A 17,632-nucleotide genomic window follows, 5' to 3' on the forward strand; every position below is an offset into this window, starting at 1 on the left:
GGAACCTAAACCAGAAGGAAACAGCCCAAGCAGGAAATGTTTTGCCTTCAAGGTGTATTTTGATCATTTGTCCTTCTTTTCCTTTCTTTTAATAATGCACTGCATATTAATCACTGGAAAGAACAGGTGTGAATATAGGGGTTCTCTCCCTTATTGGCTTGCCTTAACATCTTTAAAGAGTTATTTATTCAGAGCTCTGCTGAAAAATGAAACCCAGGGGAATAGTTCTTTCTGGACACTAGGTACATGGAGTAACATTTTACTCATTCATTCTGGAGGAACCCACCGGTTCCTGGGGGTTCCAGGAGGAGCTTGGAAGGCTTCCCTGTGAACTGGTGAGGGGTGATGGCCATTTAGCACTGAAAAACTTCTGTGCAGATATTCTTATTACTGCGGTAGTGGGTATGACTCCTCTATGTACTTAACTTCTGAAGCAACAGCAAATATCTTAAGAGAAATTTGGAAATGGGCAAATAGAAAAAACGGCTTGTGTTATGGAGCCCATTTCTGTTAATGAGTAAATTCCACAAGTCTTTATGAAATCGTAAAGAGGTTTTCAAAACACAGCTTGCTCAAATAAACCCACAACCCATGGTATGGAAGCTGGGGCAAGTGAGATAGATTTCTTTTATCTTTTTTGCCTCTATTACAAATTTCGTTATTAAAAGGTGAATGCTGACCTGGGTGCTGACACTGTAAGGCCCATGGTAGTTGGAAAGTTGTGTTCTGACCTATGGAGAAAAGACAAATTTCAGTCTCATATTTCAGACATTGGCCTAAGACAGGGAACAGACGATAGGAGAGGACAGAAAGAAGGCAGAGAGAAAGGGAAAAGAGAAAGACAAAAAGGGAGAAAGAGGAAATCCAGGAGAAGCTGGGGAGGAGACAGTTGGAGGTCAGTAAGAGTAGTTGAGTACAGAGGCAGGGAGAAACCCAGATGGCAAAGGGAAGGAAAGTGGGAGAGGGCCTGGAGGGGAATAAATCAGCATTTGCTGAGAGGTCCTTATATGCCGACTGGTGGGCTCCTACTTAAACTGCTTCTGTAAATCTCAGAGGTGTCGCATGTTAGAAGTGGTGGAAGGCCCACATTTTGGAAGCTCAGCAGTGTTGAATAACTGCCCGAGGTCATGCATCCAGGACCGTCCACAGTGGATCTCAAAGTCAGAGTTCTGTCTCCTTCTCAAGATCGTCTGAGAAATACGTGATTTGATGAAAGTTGCAAGCTATCTTACTTTGGGACTAATCAAGCTTATGCAGAATGCAGATACAGACTCATGACTCTTTCATGGATTTAGATTCTGGTCCATTTATATACACATCAGTAAATTGTAAACTTGTAATAGAGTTTAGACTAGTATTTGTTAACTTTTACTATATGTTAGTCACTCAGGGAGCTTGCCAAGTGCCAAATTCCTCAGACTCCAACTAAAGGCTCTGGCTTGAAGCCAGATGTTCAATGTTTCAAACACACTAGCTCACAGCTGACAGTCTATAACTCTCAGAACAGTACCATTCTGTCGAATAGCCAGTCTTTGAAGAGGATACTTTCCCTATTGCACATAACAAGCTCTATTTATAAGAAGCTTCAATATCAGAACATCCCTCTTACATTGAGCAAATAGATCTCACATAATCTGTCTGGTTTACTTAAACAGAACTGCATGTAGAAGATTAGAAGATTTAAGTTCCCATTATCATTATATTTCGTTTTTAAAGGTGTGTGTGTGTGTGTGTGTGTGTGTGTGTGTGTGCATATGTGTATACAAGTGTGTATACCTGAGGAAGCTGGAAGAGAGTATGGGATTCCCTGGAGCTGGAGATACAGGTGATTGTGAGGTACCTGGTATAGATCATAGTAATTGAACTTGGATCATTGGAAAGAACAGCAAGTGTTCTCAGGAGACCCCTTTCATTTTTTTAAAATATAATTTTTCCTGAATATTATTTTTAAGACAGTGAACTTGGTAAAGAAAATAACTATTTATGTTCCTTGTAGATCTGAGACTTGCTCCTCAGCACCTCTGATCGGACGATGGACTCTATGTTCTTTGCTGGGCAGTTGTCCGTAGGGAACCTCACACTAGAGAAGATGAGACTTCTCATTTCCTGTAGCAACATCATGGTGTGCATGGCCCAAATCAAACAAACCACCTCAGTCAGTGTTGCCTCCAAAATGGAAGATTCCTGTGTGTTAAGGTGGAGGAGAGGTTGGCCCCGAAGAGGAAGGCATTCTCCAGCTAGGCACCACTAGAAGCCCTGCCAGTTCTGAGGTTCTGCTTGCTTTTCTTTAGTTGCAATTCTATGCTGGCAGGAGCTGGTTCTTAAGCCACTAAAATCAACTGTGAGGAGAGAAGGTGCTGCATAGAAAAATACCACGTGTTTCCAAACATATCAATAGATATCTCAAATCCTTAGAGACTACTTCGTACCTGTTCACCTACTTAAAAAAACAGGAACAAGTATTTATTCATTGATTTAAGAGGGAATTAATTACTTATAAATTTTAAAAGGCCGCAAGTGTTCAATGTGGATGTGAAGCATCTGAAATGACAGTTTGAGTATATGTTCTGAAATTTAAAACAGTGTGATGAGGAAAATCAAAAAGAAATTATTCCAATTATTTATTTTAAAATAGAGATAATGATGATGATTTCTGTTGTTTGGTGATCATATGAGAGAGTAAAACGCATGTTAATTTCTAAACATCTCTTGCATACTGTCAGCACCAGAGAAGAGGTATCATTTTCTGAACGGAGAATCAGTGACAGTCCTGCTGATTTGTCATGAGGCTCTTCATGAACTTTTGGTTTAGCAAACTCTCCTTGAATAGCACTGAAAATGATGAGACAAGTAGAGAGAAGAAGTGTGGAGCACACAAATGAGCACATGAAATCTGGATGGTTGCTCTTTCCTCAGCTTGCCCCAAACCTAAGAGGAAACTCAAGACTGAACGTGTGAAGGCTAGACCATCTCAGGCTTTGGGTAGGTTGCCTAATTCTGTGCTGTTTCTTTTTCTTTCTCTTTTTTTTTTTTAAAAAAGATTTATTGATTATGTACACGGTGTTCTGCCTGCAGGTACACCAGCACAACAGAAGACACCACATACTTTTTTACATGGTTGTGAGGCACCATGTAGTTGCTGGGAATTGAACTCAGGACTTTTGGAAGAGTAGCCCTGACTCTTAACCCCTGAGCCATCTCTTCATTCACTGACCCCCCCCTTCCCCAACGTGTTGTTTTCTTAAAAGTTCTTTTTTGATTCTGCTGCTCTATCCAGGTTTAGGGTCACAAATCACACCAGAAACCTCAGCTCATTTTGATATATTTTTTTTAATGATGAAATTCTGCATTGTTTATCTTCTATGATGGGTATAAAACCAGAAGAGCTTCATAATATGGACTTAAAGGGAAACTGGAGAGGATGAAGTCCAAATGTCCTTAAACAGAATATGCAGCTTATATAAAGGTGCTTACATCATTGCCAAACATAGCATTGTCATTTCATGTTGGTGTGTGTGAAGAACAGGAAACATTCTGGGCTCTAGCTGTGAGCATCCTAGCCATGTAACCTCTTTTCCTTTCTCCTTCCACACATACAGCATTTACTGTGTGGAGCTTTAATTTCAAAGGTTCAGTGCTGCCGTAAGTTGAGCAAGTATCACGAGCCGTTTAAGTGAGCACTGTGCCCAGCAGTCACAGACCAGAAGTCTTTGTCTCATTTGGACATTATTACATGGCCTCTCCTAAAATGGGGAACCAAGGTAGGACACGCTAATAGTTTTGAACCCTAATTGACTTAATATAGGTTGTGGTCACATATTATACAAAGCTTAAGCTCTTCCACCACAGAATACAATACTGGGGTCCACAGAATAGCATGAGTTAGCAGCGATGAGGGGTCCTCTCCACAAACAGTTCAAACCTCATGGACTTCACGCTGAGTCCTTGTTTCTTTTTTTCGTTAAGAAAATATGATCCCACTGTCCTTTTGTAGCCCAGAAGTGTGAGAGTACATTATTTTTACTGTTTTCTAAACTACATGCAGATAAAAGGGGATTCTTTTAGAAACTACAACCTCTTAATGATAAATAATTTTTGATTTACTATACATAATAGTAGTGCATTTCTTGTTAAAACACCAAGTTTTTTTTTACCAAAATGAAAAGAAAACATTCATTTCTTTATAAATAGTTTAAGTAGTTTAAATACATATTTCATAACAAGATTATAAAAATAGTTTTTTCAATAAATAAAGACATTTTTATTTACATGGCAAATAATGTGCAGCTAGCTGACCACTATAGGCCACCAGCTCTATTTTGCTGATTGTCTAAGAGATGACATGCAGTGATAATTGTTCTTCTGCCCTCAAAAAGGGGAAAATAGATCAGCAGGAGCCATGCACGCAAGGCTAACCGTGCTATGGATATTGTTCAGAAAGGACAATCGGGCACTCAGGAAAAACCTTTGCTGCACTTCACAAAAGCCACTTGTTTCAAAACTGGTTCCCAAACTCTTTGTCTGGGATTTCTATCTACTCAGACCCTCAGGGTCTTTGGATTGGTTACCAAAGTCTGCCAAACAGACTAGTAAATTAATACCTGTACAGAAAAAAGGTTGATTCTTCTAAGATCTAGAAATTGTTGGCTACAGTATAGAGGTGGATCTGCCTTTCTCTGGCCCCCTGCCCTCTTTTCTGCAGAATTCCCAACATTGCTTAGGCTCCATGCCTACTAGAGGCCCAAAAGGCAAGCTAGAGCAGTCATGCAGCAGCAGTTTGGCATAGGAAGCTGCCCCTAGGTGCTGATATCATACGTTTATGGCTTTGCTGTCCTTTGCGTCTACTGCACTGGTGACAACTTCCACTGGAAAGTTCTCCAATGGTTCTGTAGAGGCCTCTCGGTCCCAAGAGCCTGGTAAATTTTCCAAACTGAAGGAACTCACAGGTCTGTTGGTGATACTGCCTTCTTCTGATCTACTTGGGAGAACTAGGTGCAAGGATGTTTCTGAAGAGGAGCAGACAGAGGAGGAGAGACTGGCTGAGATGGACTGCAAAGGTGTCAGTGTGGTATCAGAATGGGGGGAGATGCACCTTAGGAACTGCAAATGACCTTCCTGGATAACCTGGCACTGGGAGGGAGAATCATCAAGATTAGGAGAATGAAGCGGTTCACTGTCTGCTGGGGTTTGCTCATGAATTTCAGTTTGTTGAGGGCTGTTGTACAAAGAGGCCGGATCCACACTCCAGATGTCAGAGGTGATATTACCATGATAAAGTTGTGCTCCACCTGCCTGAAAATGTAGGCAAGGCTGATGAGCACTCCAGCTCATCCTAGTCTGTAAGCTTTCTCTGGAAGGACACATCGGAGTAGGATGGAGAGAGCAAAATCTTGATGGTTGTTGAGGTGAGAACATATTTTCCAGAAGCTGAATGATGTTCCTCATATCTTTCCCTAGTTGGGAAACCTCCTGAGCCAATGTTGTCACCTGTGTGGAGAAAGCAAAGCCATCAACAATGGTCACAGGCACACAGAGTCGACAGGTTTCAGAGCACTGAAGACAGGAAGGGAAATTTCTTAATAAGAGGGGCACTCCAACTTAGAGCTAACGAAACGCAAAGTGGACATCTAGATAGATTTATAAGCTGACCTAAAGATACATGCACCTTGCAGAGATGAGAGTGCTTAGGGGTCTTAATTATTGGCTGTGATATCATTGCAAAGAATTGGAGAGGTTCTGTGGCCTTGAACACCAATGACAGCTTCCATTTTCTAAAAGTGAAAGGGATGAAGACAGGTACACAGATGTCACCCAATGATCAACCCAGAGGGGCAGATACCCAGTACAACGCACCAGACACATTGAGCCTCTGTTCAGTGTGGGAACTGCACAGCAGCTCTCTAGCTTGACATTTCTAGGGGAGGTCTTGTGACTAGATTTCCAGAACCAAAGGAACCTTCAAGAAGTACAAGGTGTTGAGACCTCTTACCAGATGTTCTGTCAAGAGAATTCTTGGGAAAAATGGAAGTTACCAAATGAGATGAAGAGAAAGAGACTGTGAACTGGCTAAGGAGAGGCAAGCACTGTGAAAACCCAAGTGTTCTGGGATCTCCCAGCTAACAAGGTTATCCTTCAGTGTAATCCAGATTGCATTATGTCTGCTTCACTCACTGTAGAGGTGAATTTCTCAAAGAAGAAACAGTCCCTAAACACAAAAACCACAGAGAAGTATTCATTTAAAACACAATAAAATTCATTGACAGAGTTGTTTTCTTAACATTAGATTTAGATTAAGGTAACAGCAACAAAACCTCAGAGTCCACTCGAAGGCTGACTGTGGTTCCAATCTGAGAATTCTGAAGGAAGTTTGTATCACCTCAAACAGGATACACACAAATTTCCACTCCTTGAATTATCCAGCTCTTACACAATCTTGTGATGCATTGCTATCTCCACTTTAACACCTTATATCTTATGATAATGTTGCTGTGATTTGATTTTACTACCACAACCCACAAATGTCCCAGTTGAAGCCCTAGAACACCATCAGCACCCAAACAGAGCAGTCAGTTTCAACAGCTATGCTACCAAAATCAAGACTGCTGCTTGGGACAGGTTTCTTTATCTCTCTCTGTCTCTCACACATGTACACATTCAAAAATTATCTATATATCTAATCTTTGTACAAATGTGCATCTTACGATGGATATACCCTTTAAATCCCTCACTCTCCCTCTTCTCTCCCCAGTTAGTTCCTTTTGTTTGCTTAGACAACTTTATTTTCATTGTCTACACATTCCTAATTCATCCAGTCCACTTCTGGCCAGAGCATTCTGAAGCCAGCTCTCATTTGCAGCCCCAACAGCAGGTGGCACTGCTCATTTTAGGCATTAGAAACGTCTAGAAAGAAGTCATTCTTTGGTTCAGGCCACCAGCTGTTAATATAATGACTGAAATTTCAAGACCCAAACTCTTTGTGTTGGTGTGGAACTGTAGGGAAGCAAACAGATGCTTGTCTCGTTTGTTTTCCGTGGATCTGCAACTGCTGGAAAGGGAATAGTTCCTACCAGTCTCCCTATGGAGAAGAAGGGTGAGTATAAAGGACCTAGCAGTTTCTCCTGCTCTGCATGTATGACTCACACCACTCAGTGTGACAGAATCCCTGCCCCACAGATGAGCTGATGGTTCTGTAGAGTCCTCAGCTCCACTATCAGCGTTTTAGGATATATTCTGTCACCAAATGGAATTATTGAAAGGACATCTGAACGACTCTTTCTGTGGTCAGTGAGCCCATTTCCAAATCAAACTCATCAGAATTAGTGGATTAACTGAGCTTTAAGTCAGGATACCCACATGTGCTGTTTTGAAAGGAAGTGGCCCCCAAATGTAGTAGCATGACTGGGAGGTGTGGCTTTGCTGGAGTAGGTGTGGTCTTATTGGAGGAAGTGTGTCACTGTGGAGGTGGGCTTTGAGCTCTCATATATGCTCAAGCCACACCGAGTACGACCAACTCGGGTTCTCAAGATGTAGGAAGCTTGGGTACTTCTTCAGAACCTTGTCTGCCTGCACGCTGCCTTGCTTCCTTCCATTGATGATAATGAGCTAAACTTCTGAACTGTAAGGGAGCCACCACCACAATTAAATGTTTTTACTTATAAGACTTGCTGTGATAGTGTCTCTTCACAGCAATAAAAACCCTAACTAAAATAGCCCACCTGACCTTTCATTAAGAACTGGATATAGACAGAGAATTGGCAGATTGATTTTAAACTTTAGGTATATTAGGCATTACAGAATTCAGTGAAAATTTTACCTAATATAATAATACAACATTTTTATGATCAAACTAACCAAAAACATTAAGACAGACAGGGTTCAGTGTGTGAAGCAGAAGACTGAGGCTCAGAAATAAATGATGTTTTATTTTTAAAATGACAAGTGTTTGTGTGTGTGTAGGTGTGTATGCATATGTGTGTGGTAACCTCAGAGACCAGAAGAGAACATCAAATACCCTGGAACTGGAGGTACAGGTGGTTATGAGCCCCTGACATGGGTGTTCGGAATTGAACTCCTATCAATTGCAAGAGTCCATTGCTGTCTTAGTTGCACTCCTAGCAATTGCAAGAGTCCATTGCTGTCTTAGTTGCTGAACCATCTCTTCTGCTCCCAGATGGTGCTTTTAAGATTACTCATTTCATAAGAGACGTCTTTGGTCTAGAACTCAGGCCTTATCTTTTGCTGCAGTATGTTATTGTGATGTTTCTGAAGGAGCTGGGAAGTTCTTGCTAACGTGTTTAGAATTCTCCACAGAGCACAGTGACACAGACTATTGCTTCATGGATAAGAGTTATATAGACTGTCAATTCAATATCAGATAAGCAAATAGTGTAATCTCAGGAAACAATTCCAGAATGATTAAACAGTAAATTCTCTTCAAAGAAAATTATATGAACAACAACAACAAAAGATTTACTATAGGGTAAACATCATTATTCAGAATAAATGCATTTCTAGCTTTCAAAATAAAAATTTTCTGTTTATTCAGAGCTGCATTCTTGACATCTAACTTACACTGTACAATCACCACAACTTTGAGTCCATGAACTCAATGGGAACCCATGGACTCCACTGACTCCAGGAATATAAACACATATAACTGGTCCAAAAGGCAAATTACTGTCTTAGCTGGAACTAAAAACAACAGAGAAGTCAAGAAAATAGAACTTTCAAGTGCTATGAGGGAAAATTTCCATCATTGTGTGCCCAGGGACACGCCCCTGAACCCTATTAAAGTTCCATGAAGGAAATAATCTCTTTTATATAAGGAATCTCTCCCTTTTTAAGAACCAAGTCAGTTGCCACAAAAAGAGACAGCATCTCCTGAAGGCGGAAACTCCTGATGGGGGTAGTGACATCCACAGAAGACACAGTACATTTTATTGCGGTGGTGTGTGCTGGCCCCTGCTGGGTTGCAGAGTCTATTCTAAGACACAAAAGACAGTAGCTTTGATCAAGCATAAAAAACAAAGAGTTTACTTTTTGAGGGTGGTAGAATTCAAGTTGCCACCTGATTAAGAGAAATAGAATTGCTGATGAAGACTGTTGAGGCTGCTTTCTGTGTGGGATTGTCCAGTTGCAGAGTTGTGTCTTCAGCATAGAACTTAGTGCCAGAGCACTGTGAAGTGAAGTAATACAGCCAAAAAATCATCCTGACCAGACAAAGGCAAGTTTTCTTCTTACCCCAACAGCAACCTAAAATCCTTATATTTTTGTCACTCATATTAGAAAACATAGCGGTCTTTTCAAGCCCCACCTCTTTTCTTTTTTTTTTTTTTTTTGAAACTTTGCACATGAGGAGGCTATGTCGATGTGGACTTCTGATTAAGGTAGAGAGAATGTATAAAATGAACAATATTTGATGTGTATTCTCCATATGTATGTTTTGTCCATTCATTTTTATTTTTCTTCCTCTTCATTCCTATTCTTTGTCCCCTCTTCCTTCTCCTATGTGTGAAAACCCAGAAGTCTTGAACTTAAACCTGTTGGCCGAAGCAGTTCACCATCACCATCTCTCCAGCAAAGGGCTCACACTAACATTTCCTTTTTTCTCCAAGTCCTGTCAGAAAAAGGGAAGGAAGAAAGAACTATCTGTGCTCCCAAGTGACTCAGCTCTCTACTCCTGCACCAGAGCGTCCAAAGACTCCCCTCTTTTATTTTTGTCCCAGGATCATGCATTAAGGTTTCAGTTCACCAGGACCAGGAAGGTGTGTTAGAAATGTCTCTGCCATTCACAGGCATCCCCTCTTGTTACACAGCATGGGGCATCAAACTTGCCCAGAGTGATGGTCCATACACTGCATTGACCTTGACATGCATTGAAGAAGGGAACCACTAATTTACCACACTTCCTTATTTCACTCACATCCAAAATTCCTTAAAACTTCTCTGTCCTTGTTGGCCAATATTTCTAGAGCATACTGTTTACTTCTGTTGTGTTTGATCAGCTACACTGATGTATTTTTACCTGTCTCCCTCCCTCCACTGCATCATTTTCCCACAAGGACTATGATGTAGGACTTAAATAATACATGTATACATTCATACATATGAATCTCACATGCTTAACTACACACACACACACACACACACACAATCACATGTTTAACTATAACCAAACAGTATTTCCCCTGATCGCCTTCCTTTGTCCAACTGAAACCTTATGTCCTTTGCCTACTACCCCATCCTTCCAGTTCCTTGTACTCCAATCTGCTCTCAGTTTCTATAGTTAATTCCCAGTTCTCACAGAATTGCATCCTTTGGTTAACCCCTCACACTCTGAGCATGTAAGTCTCTTGTTCTCTGTCCTATTGGTGAATCTGCAGGTGGTGTTGAGCTGTGTGCACATGGCTCCTGGCAGCTTTCTTACTGTGATGTTGGCAGGCATGGCCTTGAAGGCGAAGATTAGAAATGCAGTGGGATTCAAGTCTCAATATATTCAATGATACAGTTTCACTTAGCTGAAATAATTTTACAAAAAGATGTTTCCTTACAGGTTATCTGATTTCCCATTCAATACAGGAAAAAAATGTAAATGTTTGATTTTTTCCTTTCCCCCAAATCAATGTTAAAAATAAGCTTATCTGTTACCCCTGAAATTGGTCAACTGGTTGCATACTGATAAGCATCTGAAAGAAATCCGTGAATCTAGGTGTATTAACATTATGATCTACTCTAGTCATTATTTCCACAGAAATTGTCATCTTTACAAGTGTGTATGTGATTTGATTACCTTGGAGACTGGTCACGGCTGAGCCCACTAACGTGCAGTCGTGAGATGAGGAGGGACTCCCCAGGTCTTGCCTTTCCCTGAGTATAAACGTGGACAGAAATAGTTGCAAAGAGTGGTGTAGTAGCTTCTTCAGTCACCTAAAATCCTATAAGTAACCTTGGCTGTGCTCATCCACACCCCTGTAAGTTACCCCTCAACTGTGCCTACCTGTGCTCCTGAGGGTAGCGCCATACCTTTACCCTTCTAAATTACCCTAAATTAATTCAGTGGTTCGATCAGACAGACTTAGGTGTAGTAATTGGTTTAGTCTGCTGTTGGTGCCTTATCTGAGGTGAATAGACCTGTTTGTCTTCTCAGAAAAAGATGCCAAACAATACACTACTGCATTCCTTCATAGAGTATAGGTGCTTCAAAGTCTAACGAAGAGTCTGCTCATCTCTCCATGTAAGTCTCTTATAAGAAACATTGACTAGATGTCTGGGGAACTTTTAAGGTCCAGAAACCTACCCCAAAACTACAAAGACTTGGAAATATATTAAATAGATCTACATAACAAGCTGCAAAATTAATGATTAAGAATAGTTTCATCTATGGTAGAACTAAAGGAATGGTAGAACTTAGGAAACTAGTATGTGTGAAACAGGTAGATCTGAAGTTGGGAACTGAAAATTTTAAAATATTGCTTGGAAAAAATCCTAGAAACATAATGAAATCCTTAGTTCATGAATGAGAAGATCTTCAGGTGAAAGTATTCCTCACTATGGTTCATGGGCAATATACTTACTTCCAGAAATTGAGGAAACATCACAGAAAGAAAAAGCCTAAGAGTTGTAGGCTAGAGAGGAGTGTCATGAAGTGTTGCCTTCTTGATCTGACATGGCTGTTTTACATGGGAACACAGCAGCTGCTGGTCAAGACCAAAGTGAACACACTTTTATTATTCTGCTAAATGGATATAGCATCAAACTGTCCTGTAAATTTGTCTCTCTACCTGTAGAATAGTACAGATCTTAGAAGTCATGAGATTAAGTTTCTTTGGGCAGTGGATGGTGCTTAACACAGAAACTCACAGCTGTTCAGAGTGCAGAGAATGAATGTCAGCAGAGTGCTCAGTCACAAATGGGACATCAGTATCACATGCCCTCCCAAGGCTCAAGGGCCATCATGAAAGAGTGGGCAGAAAGATTATAACAGCCAGAGGTCAGAGAGGACTCAAGGAAAGGAGTGTCTTTGTGATTTGATGGGGTCTTCACACTCATGGACTCGGCAGTACTGGGTGTCTGCATAAAACCAGTACAAGATCAAGTCATTCATCATTATAGCACAGAGCAGGAAGGTGTTGAGAAGATTGAGAAAAACCACTGGGGAGCAGTGGCCAGTAGGTAGCCTCTGGGGGAGGGAGGGTCACATTCTAACATGGAGCAGGAAGGTGTTGACAAGAACCCTCCTAGCTAGGGAGCTGTGTGCAGTTGATAGTTTCTGGGGTTGGAAGGGTCAGCATTTCAGCATGGAGCAAGAAGGTGTTGATAATAACCCTCCTCACTGGGGAGCTATGGACAGCTGGTAGCTTCTTGTGGAGGAAGGGTTGGGTTTCTGTAAGGGTAAGGCTACTGTAAGTGGATCATGCTCAAATGGATGCACCCATACCCAGAATCAGCACCCAGCGTAAATTGGAGTTGAAGGGCTATGAAATAAAAAGAGAGAACCTTATGTAGGGGGTAGGAGGTAGAAGTAGATCTAGGAGATGTTAGGAGGAATAGTGGGGCTGAATAATTTCAAAACACATTGTATGAAATTCTCAAAGAATTAATACATATATAATTTTATATATACATATTAAATTTTATATATACATATTATATATATATATTAAATTTCAGCATGGTGTGGGGAGGGGCTCACAAATCTCCACCCCATCTGATGAACTATTAGCACTTGATGGCTACTGGGAGAGGACGAGTCAATGTTCTTTGGGATTGTGGCCACCAGTGGGATGGCACCATGGCTATATATATATATATATGGGCAACACTGACTGGACTCAGTGGGTTGAAATACATAGTAAGTAAGTAAATAAATAATAGTGTGGGTGAAGTTGAGAGGGAGATGAGATTTGATCAGTCATTCTGAGATCAGTTGAGACTAATGTGATCAAAATACATTGTATACATGTATTAAATTTAAAACAATAAATAAAAATAACTTTACAAAAGAAAGCATACTCTTCTTTTTGTAGAAACAGATGTTTCTAAAGTTGGCACAAAGTCCTGGACTGTCAAAAGCTATCTTGAAAGAGGAGACTGAAAATGGAGGACACTTATCTTTCCATTTTGGAACTTGTTACAAAGCAAAGTAATAAAGACAGCAAAAAGCTAGGATACAGATAGACATAGTCAGTAGAATATAATTTTGAGGTCAGAAATAGCTAGGTATGGTAAGACACACCTGCACTTCTTCCTCTCAGGGGACTGAAGCAAAAGGACCATAAGTTTGAGACTATGCTGAGTTTTCCAGAAAGACTCTAAGTTAAAAAAAAAATATGTTCTGAGGTAAACTGCAATAGTTAACCTTAATTGTCAGCGTCACCGGAGTTAGAATTGTGATAGAAATGATCCTTTGGTGTGTTTATGTGTTTAAGTAGTTTTAGAAAAACTACTTGAAGAGGAAAGACCCATTCTATATGTGGTTGTCAGTGTCCTATGGACTTGAAACCCTGAGTGAATAGAAGGAGAAGCAGGTTGAGCAACATTAATTTCCTGAGCCTTATGATTATGAATGCAATGTGATGGTCACCTCACTCAGTTCCTTCCTCATGAGCTCCAAACCAAACAAATGTCCCTTCCTAGCATGGCTTCTTGTCAGATATTTGGTTATAGCAACCAGAATAGTAACACATGCACTAGTCATCACATTCACAGTCCACTGATTTATGAACATCGTTTTCAGACCTCTCAGCTGGAAATAGTGTTTTAACCAATGATGCTGTGAAAATCCATGTACAAATGTGGCTAAATGCACAACTCACACAATATATACAACTTAACCCAAAACAGATCAAAGGTACAAGTCCCAGAGACTACAGTATAAAATTCTGAGAAGAAAACAGAGGAATAAATATTCATTACACTGGATTTCTCACAGATATGACTCCAAAAACATAAGAAGAAAAATGAAGACAAGTTGGCTTTCTCCACAATTAATACTCATGTGTTTCAGGGGAGTCAAATGTCAATCTACAAAATGAGAGGAGAAAATCACAAATCATGTACTTCATAAGGGACTTGGTTCTGTAAATCATAAAGAACTCTTAAGAGTTAATAATAAAAAGAGAACCCAACTGAAACTGGGAAAAAGTTGGAAAGGAACAGTTCTGAAAAGAAGAGAGATAAATGACCAAAACACAGGCAGGCAAAGAGAGAATGTGAGTACCTGTTAGGAAGCTCTAACACAGAAGGAACCAGTATCTAGTTCTCCTGTATTCAAGAGGCCACAATACTTCACATTTGGTGACTACATTCTCAATATAGTTGTAAGTTCACATACAAACTCCTATTGTAGATCTTCTTACCTGCTGTGGGACATTGGCCTTGTACTTTGTAAAGATTTGTCACTTGTACTTTAATAAATGCTGGTTGGCCTATTAGATCAGACTTATTAACTAATTCTTCCATCTCAGATTAGCCCATTATTCTTGTCTATGTTAGCCACATGGCTTGGTACCTTTTATCAATGAGGTGTTCTCACCTTGCTTATTCTGTGTCTGGTTTCCTCTGTGTCAGCCACAGACTGACTCTTTCCTTCTCTCAGAATATTCCTGTTCTTCTCGTCTTGCCTCTACTTTCTGCTTGGTTGCCCTGCCTATACTTCCTGCCTGGTTACTGAACAATCAGCATTGTATATTATTGTGTTTTCTTTGAATTTTTTGACTACAGAGAAACATTTGATTCTGGGGACTGTTAAGCTAAGCCAGCATATATACTTTATTTTTTTCTAACTCTTTTATTTATTTACTTATTAAAAATTTCCACCTCCTCCTTGCCTCCCTTTTCTCTCCCCCTCCCCCTCCCTCTCTAGTCCTAAGAGTAGTCAGGGTTCCCTGCCCCGTGGGAAGTCCAAGGTCCTCCCCCCTCCATCCAGGTCTATAAATGTGAGCATCCAAACAAACCAGGCTCTCACAGAGTCAGTCCATGCAGTAGAATCAAAACCCAGTACCATTGTCCTTGGCTTCTCAGTCAGCACTCATTGACAGCCACAACCAGAGGGTCAACTTTGATCACATGCTCCATCACTCCCAGTCCAGCTGGCCTTGGTGAGCTCCCATTAGATCAGTCCCACTGTCTCCGTGGGTGGACACACCCCTCGTGGTCCTGACTTCCTTGCTCATGTTCTCCCTCCTTCTGCTCCTCATTTGGACCTTGGGAGCTAAGTCCAGTGCTCCATTAGTTATCCTCCTGGGTATTGGAAGTAGACAAGATTGCCAGGCAAAACTTGGGTGCACAGGGGTGTGGGGGGGTGGATGTAAGAGGAGATGGGTAGAGAGAAGGGAGAAGGGGAGGATTAGGGAGAGTTTGGGGAAATGGGATGGGTAGGATGGAGGAAGGGTGGGTATGGGAGCAGGGAAGTAAATATCTTAGTTAAGGGAGCCATTTTAGGGTTTGCAAGAGTCTTTAGAGGGGTTCCCAGGTCCAAGGAGAGGTCTCCAGATTGTTCCTTGGGCAGAGAGGAGAGGGTGCCTGAGCTGGCCTTGTCCCATAGCCACACTGATGAATATCAAGCATATCACCATGGAACCTTCATCTGGTGATGGATGGAGATAGAAACATATATACCTTAAAGGTATCTTGATTTCAAAATACGGGTCTAAAGATATGTTGGTTTGGAAAAGAGGTTCTTTTGTTTCCACAGAAGATAAGAATCTGTGGATCTCTTCCAGACTAGCATGGTTTGATAGACCAAGCCCACCCCTCAAAATTACTTTGCCCAACAAAAAGCAGGAAGTAGTTTGGAGAGAACTATGTACAAATTCCCTAAATGATTGTTTATAAATGTCTGTTTACATTTAAAGAGTGATATGCTGTAGAGATTTGCATTGCTATGGCTCTTGCTTTATTGATACAGATTTAAGATCAGTTTTGTTATATGTATATTTCTGGTCTTGATTAAGGTATTGTGTTTGTGCTGCTCATTTAGAAATATAATATATAATAAAGAAATACAGTTTAATAGATGATCATCTATAGTAGTCAAACTTGTAGTCATGTTAGGTTTTCTAGATATACAGAGATATACTTCAGTTAGACAGGTATTTTTCAAATCTTTCAGAGACCTTCAGAATATGGCATTTAAACTTTTTAATAACTTAGGTCTTTTCCTTTTTAGACACATGTGCTTGTGGCAGCACCAATTATATCAAGAGGATGATGGACATCAAAGAGGCTCCTTATGGAGTTGGTTAGCCAGTTGGGCAAGAAACTGCTCTTGTCTGGACTGCTTGATGTCATGCTGTATGAAATGGACATGCTGAACCCACAGAAAAAAGACTGCTGAACTTGAATAAAGGTAAGACTGTTTGGGGGGGTTTCTGCTTCATCAAAGAGTCTGCAAAATATTTTGCAGGATGCAGAAGAAAATGACTGATGAACTGACAATATAGGTGGAACTGTCTTTAGAATTTCCTGCTTCATGGAAAAGTCTGTTAAATACTATGGGCCTTTGGGCTGAAGATTGGATGCACCAAAAATACAGAAGAACTTTGAGTGACTGTTCAGGCAATAAGGTGTTTCTGTCATTTCTAGAGTTTTGGAAGTTGCTTACAGTGCACTTTCTGTTAACTTAGGTAATATTAAATTTTTCTAGGGCCTTTGATGGAATTGAAGAATAGATAGTTACAATTATAGCTTTCGTTAGTTATGATAAAAGGTAAAGTAGATATAAATATTTTAACTGTAATTTTGCTTGATACCTGTTTTTTATATGTAATTTTACTATGTCAAAGTTAAAACCTTTCTTTTTTATTTAAACAGAAAAGGGGAAAAGGTGTGGGAGGTCCTTCTGTCTATTTGTTGTTGTTATTGGTTAATGAATAAAGAAACTACTTTGGCCTATAACAAGGCAGAACTTAGCTAGGTGGTGGAAAACTAAACTGAATGCTGGGAAAAAGAAGGCAGAGTCAAGGAGAAGCCATGTAACCTTACTGAAGACAGATGCCAGAAATTTATTCGGTAAGCCACAGCCATATGGTCATACACAGATTAATGGAGATGGGCTAGTTTAGAGTATGAGAGTTAGCCAGAAATACGCTTAAGCTATTGGCCAAAAAGGTTACAAATAATACAGTTTCTATGTGATTATTTTGGGGCAGCCAGGAAAAAAACAAGCCGTTTCCACAACACTTACCTGCTAAGAGAAAAACAGTATACGACCAGGGAAGACAGCCACCTTATAGAAGAGACCGAGTGTGACCCTCAGCATTGCTTCCCTCCAGGGCAACTTTTCTTTTTCAGCAGTGTTTATCTTTTGTGCTTACTACACCTAAGCAGTTTTTTCCTTCTACACTGCTGTGATGTCTTTCTGGGTCAGCAGATTTGAGAAACTGGAGCACATGTAGCATTTACCTAAAACCCCTTCAGAAATGTAGTGTTTCACTCTAACAGCTCACGGCCCCTGAAGTGAGTTTTTATTGAAGTTGTCAAAGAATTTTCTTTGAGTCACAGCTTCAGTGCACTATAAAGCATGGGCACTGCATCTAAAGCAGATTAATACTGGTGCCTGCCCAACATCTTTAAAAATTTCTCATGTGTTCTGGGAATCTAAGTTAGTGCCAATGTTGTGCATTTTCTGACA

General features: G+C 40.4%; 1 protein-coding gene and 1 pseudogene across 1 annotated transcript in view; both read right to left on the bottom strand.

Annotated features, from left to right (window-relative positions):
- The window catches only part of LOC146890712 (R3H domain-containing protein 2-like), a 37,241-nt pseudogene extending 35,111 nt beyond the window's left edge, over positions 1–2,130 (bottom strand).
- Positions 2,131–3,311: 1,181 nt separating this feature from the next.
- Positions 3,312–17,632, bottom strand: part of Kcnh8 (potassium voltage-gated channel subfamily H member 8) — a 219,680-nt gene continuing 205,359 nt past the window's right edge. Inside the window, exon 14 of the mRNA XM_087897874.1 lies at positions 3,312–5,487. Within this exon, the coding sequence (XP_087754000.1) occupies positions 4,810–5,487 (678 nt within the window). The 3' untranslated portion in view covers positions 3,312–4,809. The remainder of the gene's footprint in view (positions 5,488–17,632) is intronic.

Source organism: Myodes glareolus, chromosome 18 (assembly GCF_982192425.1).
Source record: "Myodes glareolus chromosome 18, mMyoGla1.1, whole genome shotgun sequence".
Taxonomy (NCBI): Eukaryota; Metazoa; Chordata; class Mammalia; order Rodentia; family Cricetidae; genus Myodes; species Myodes glareolus.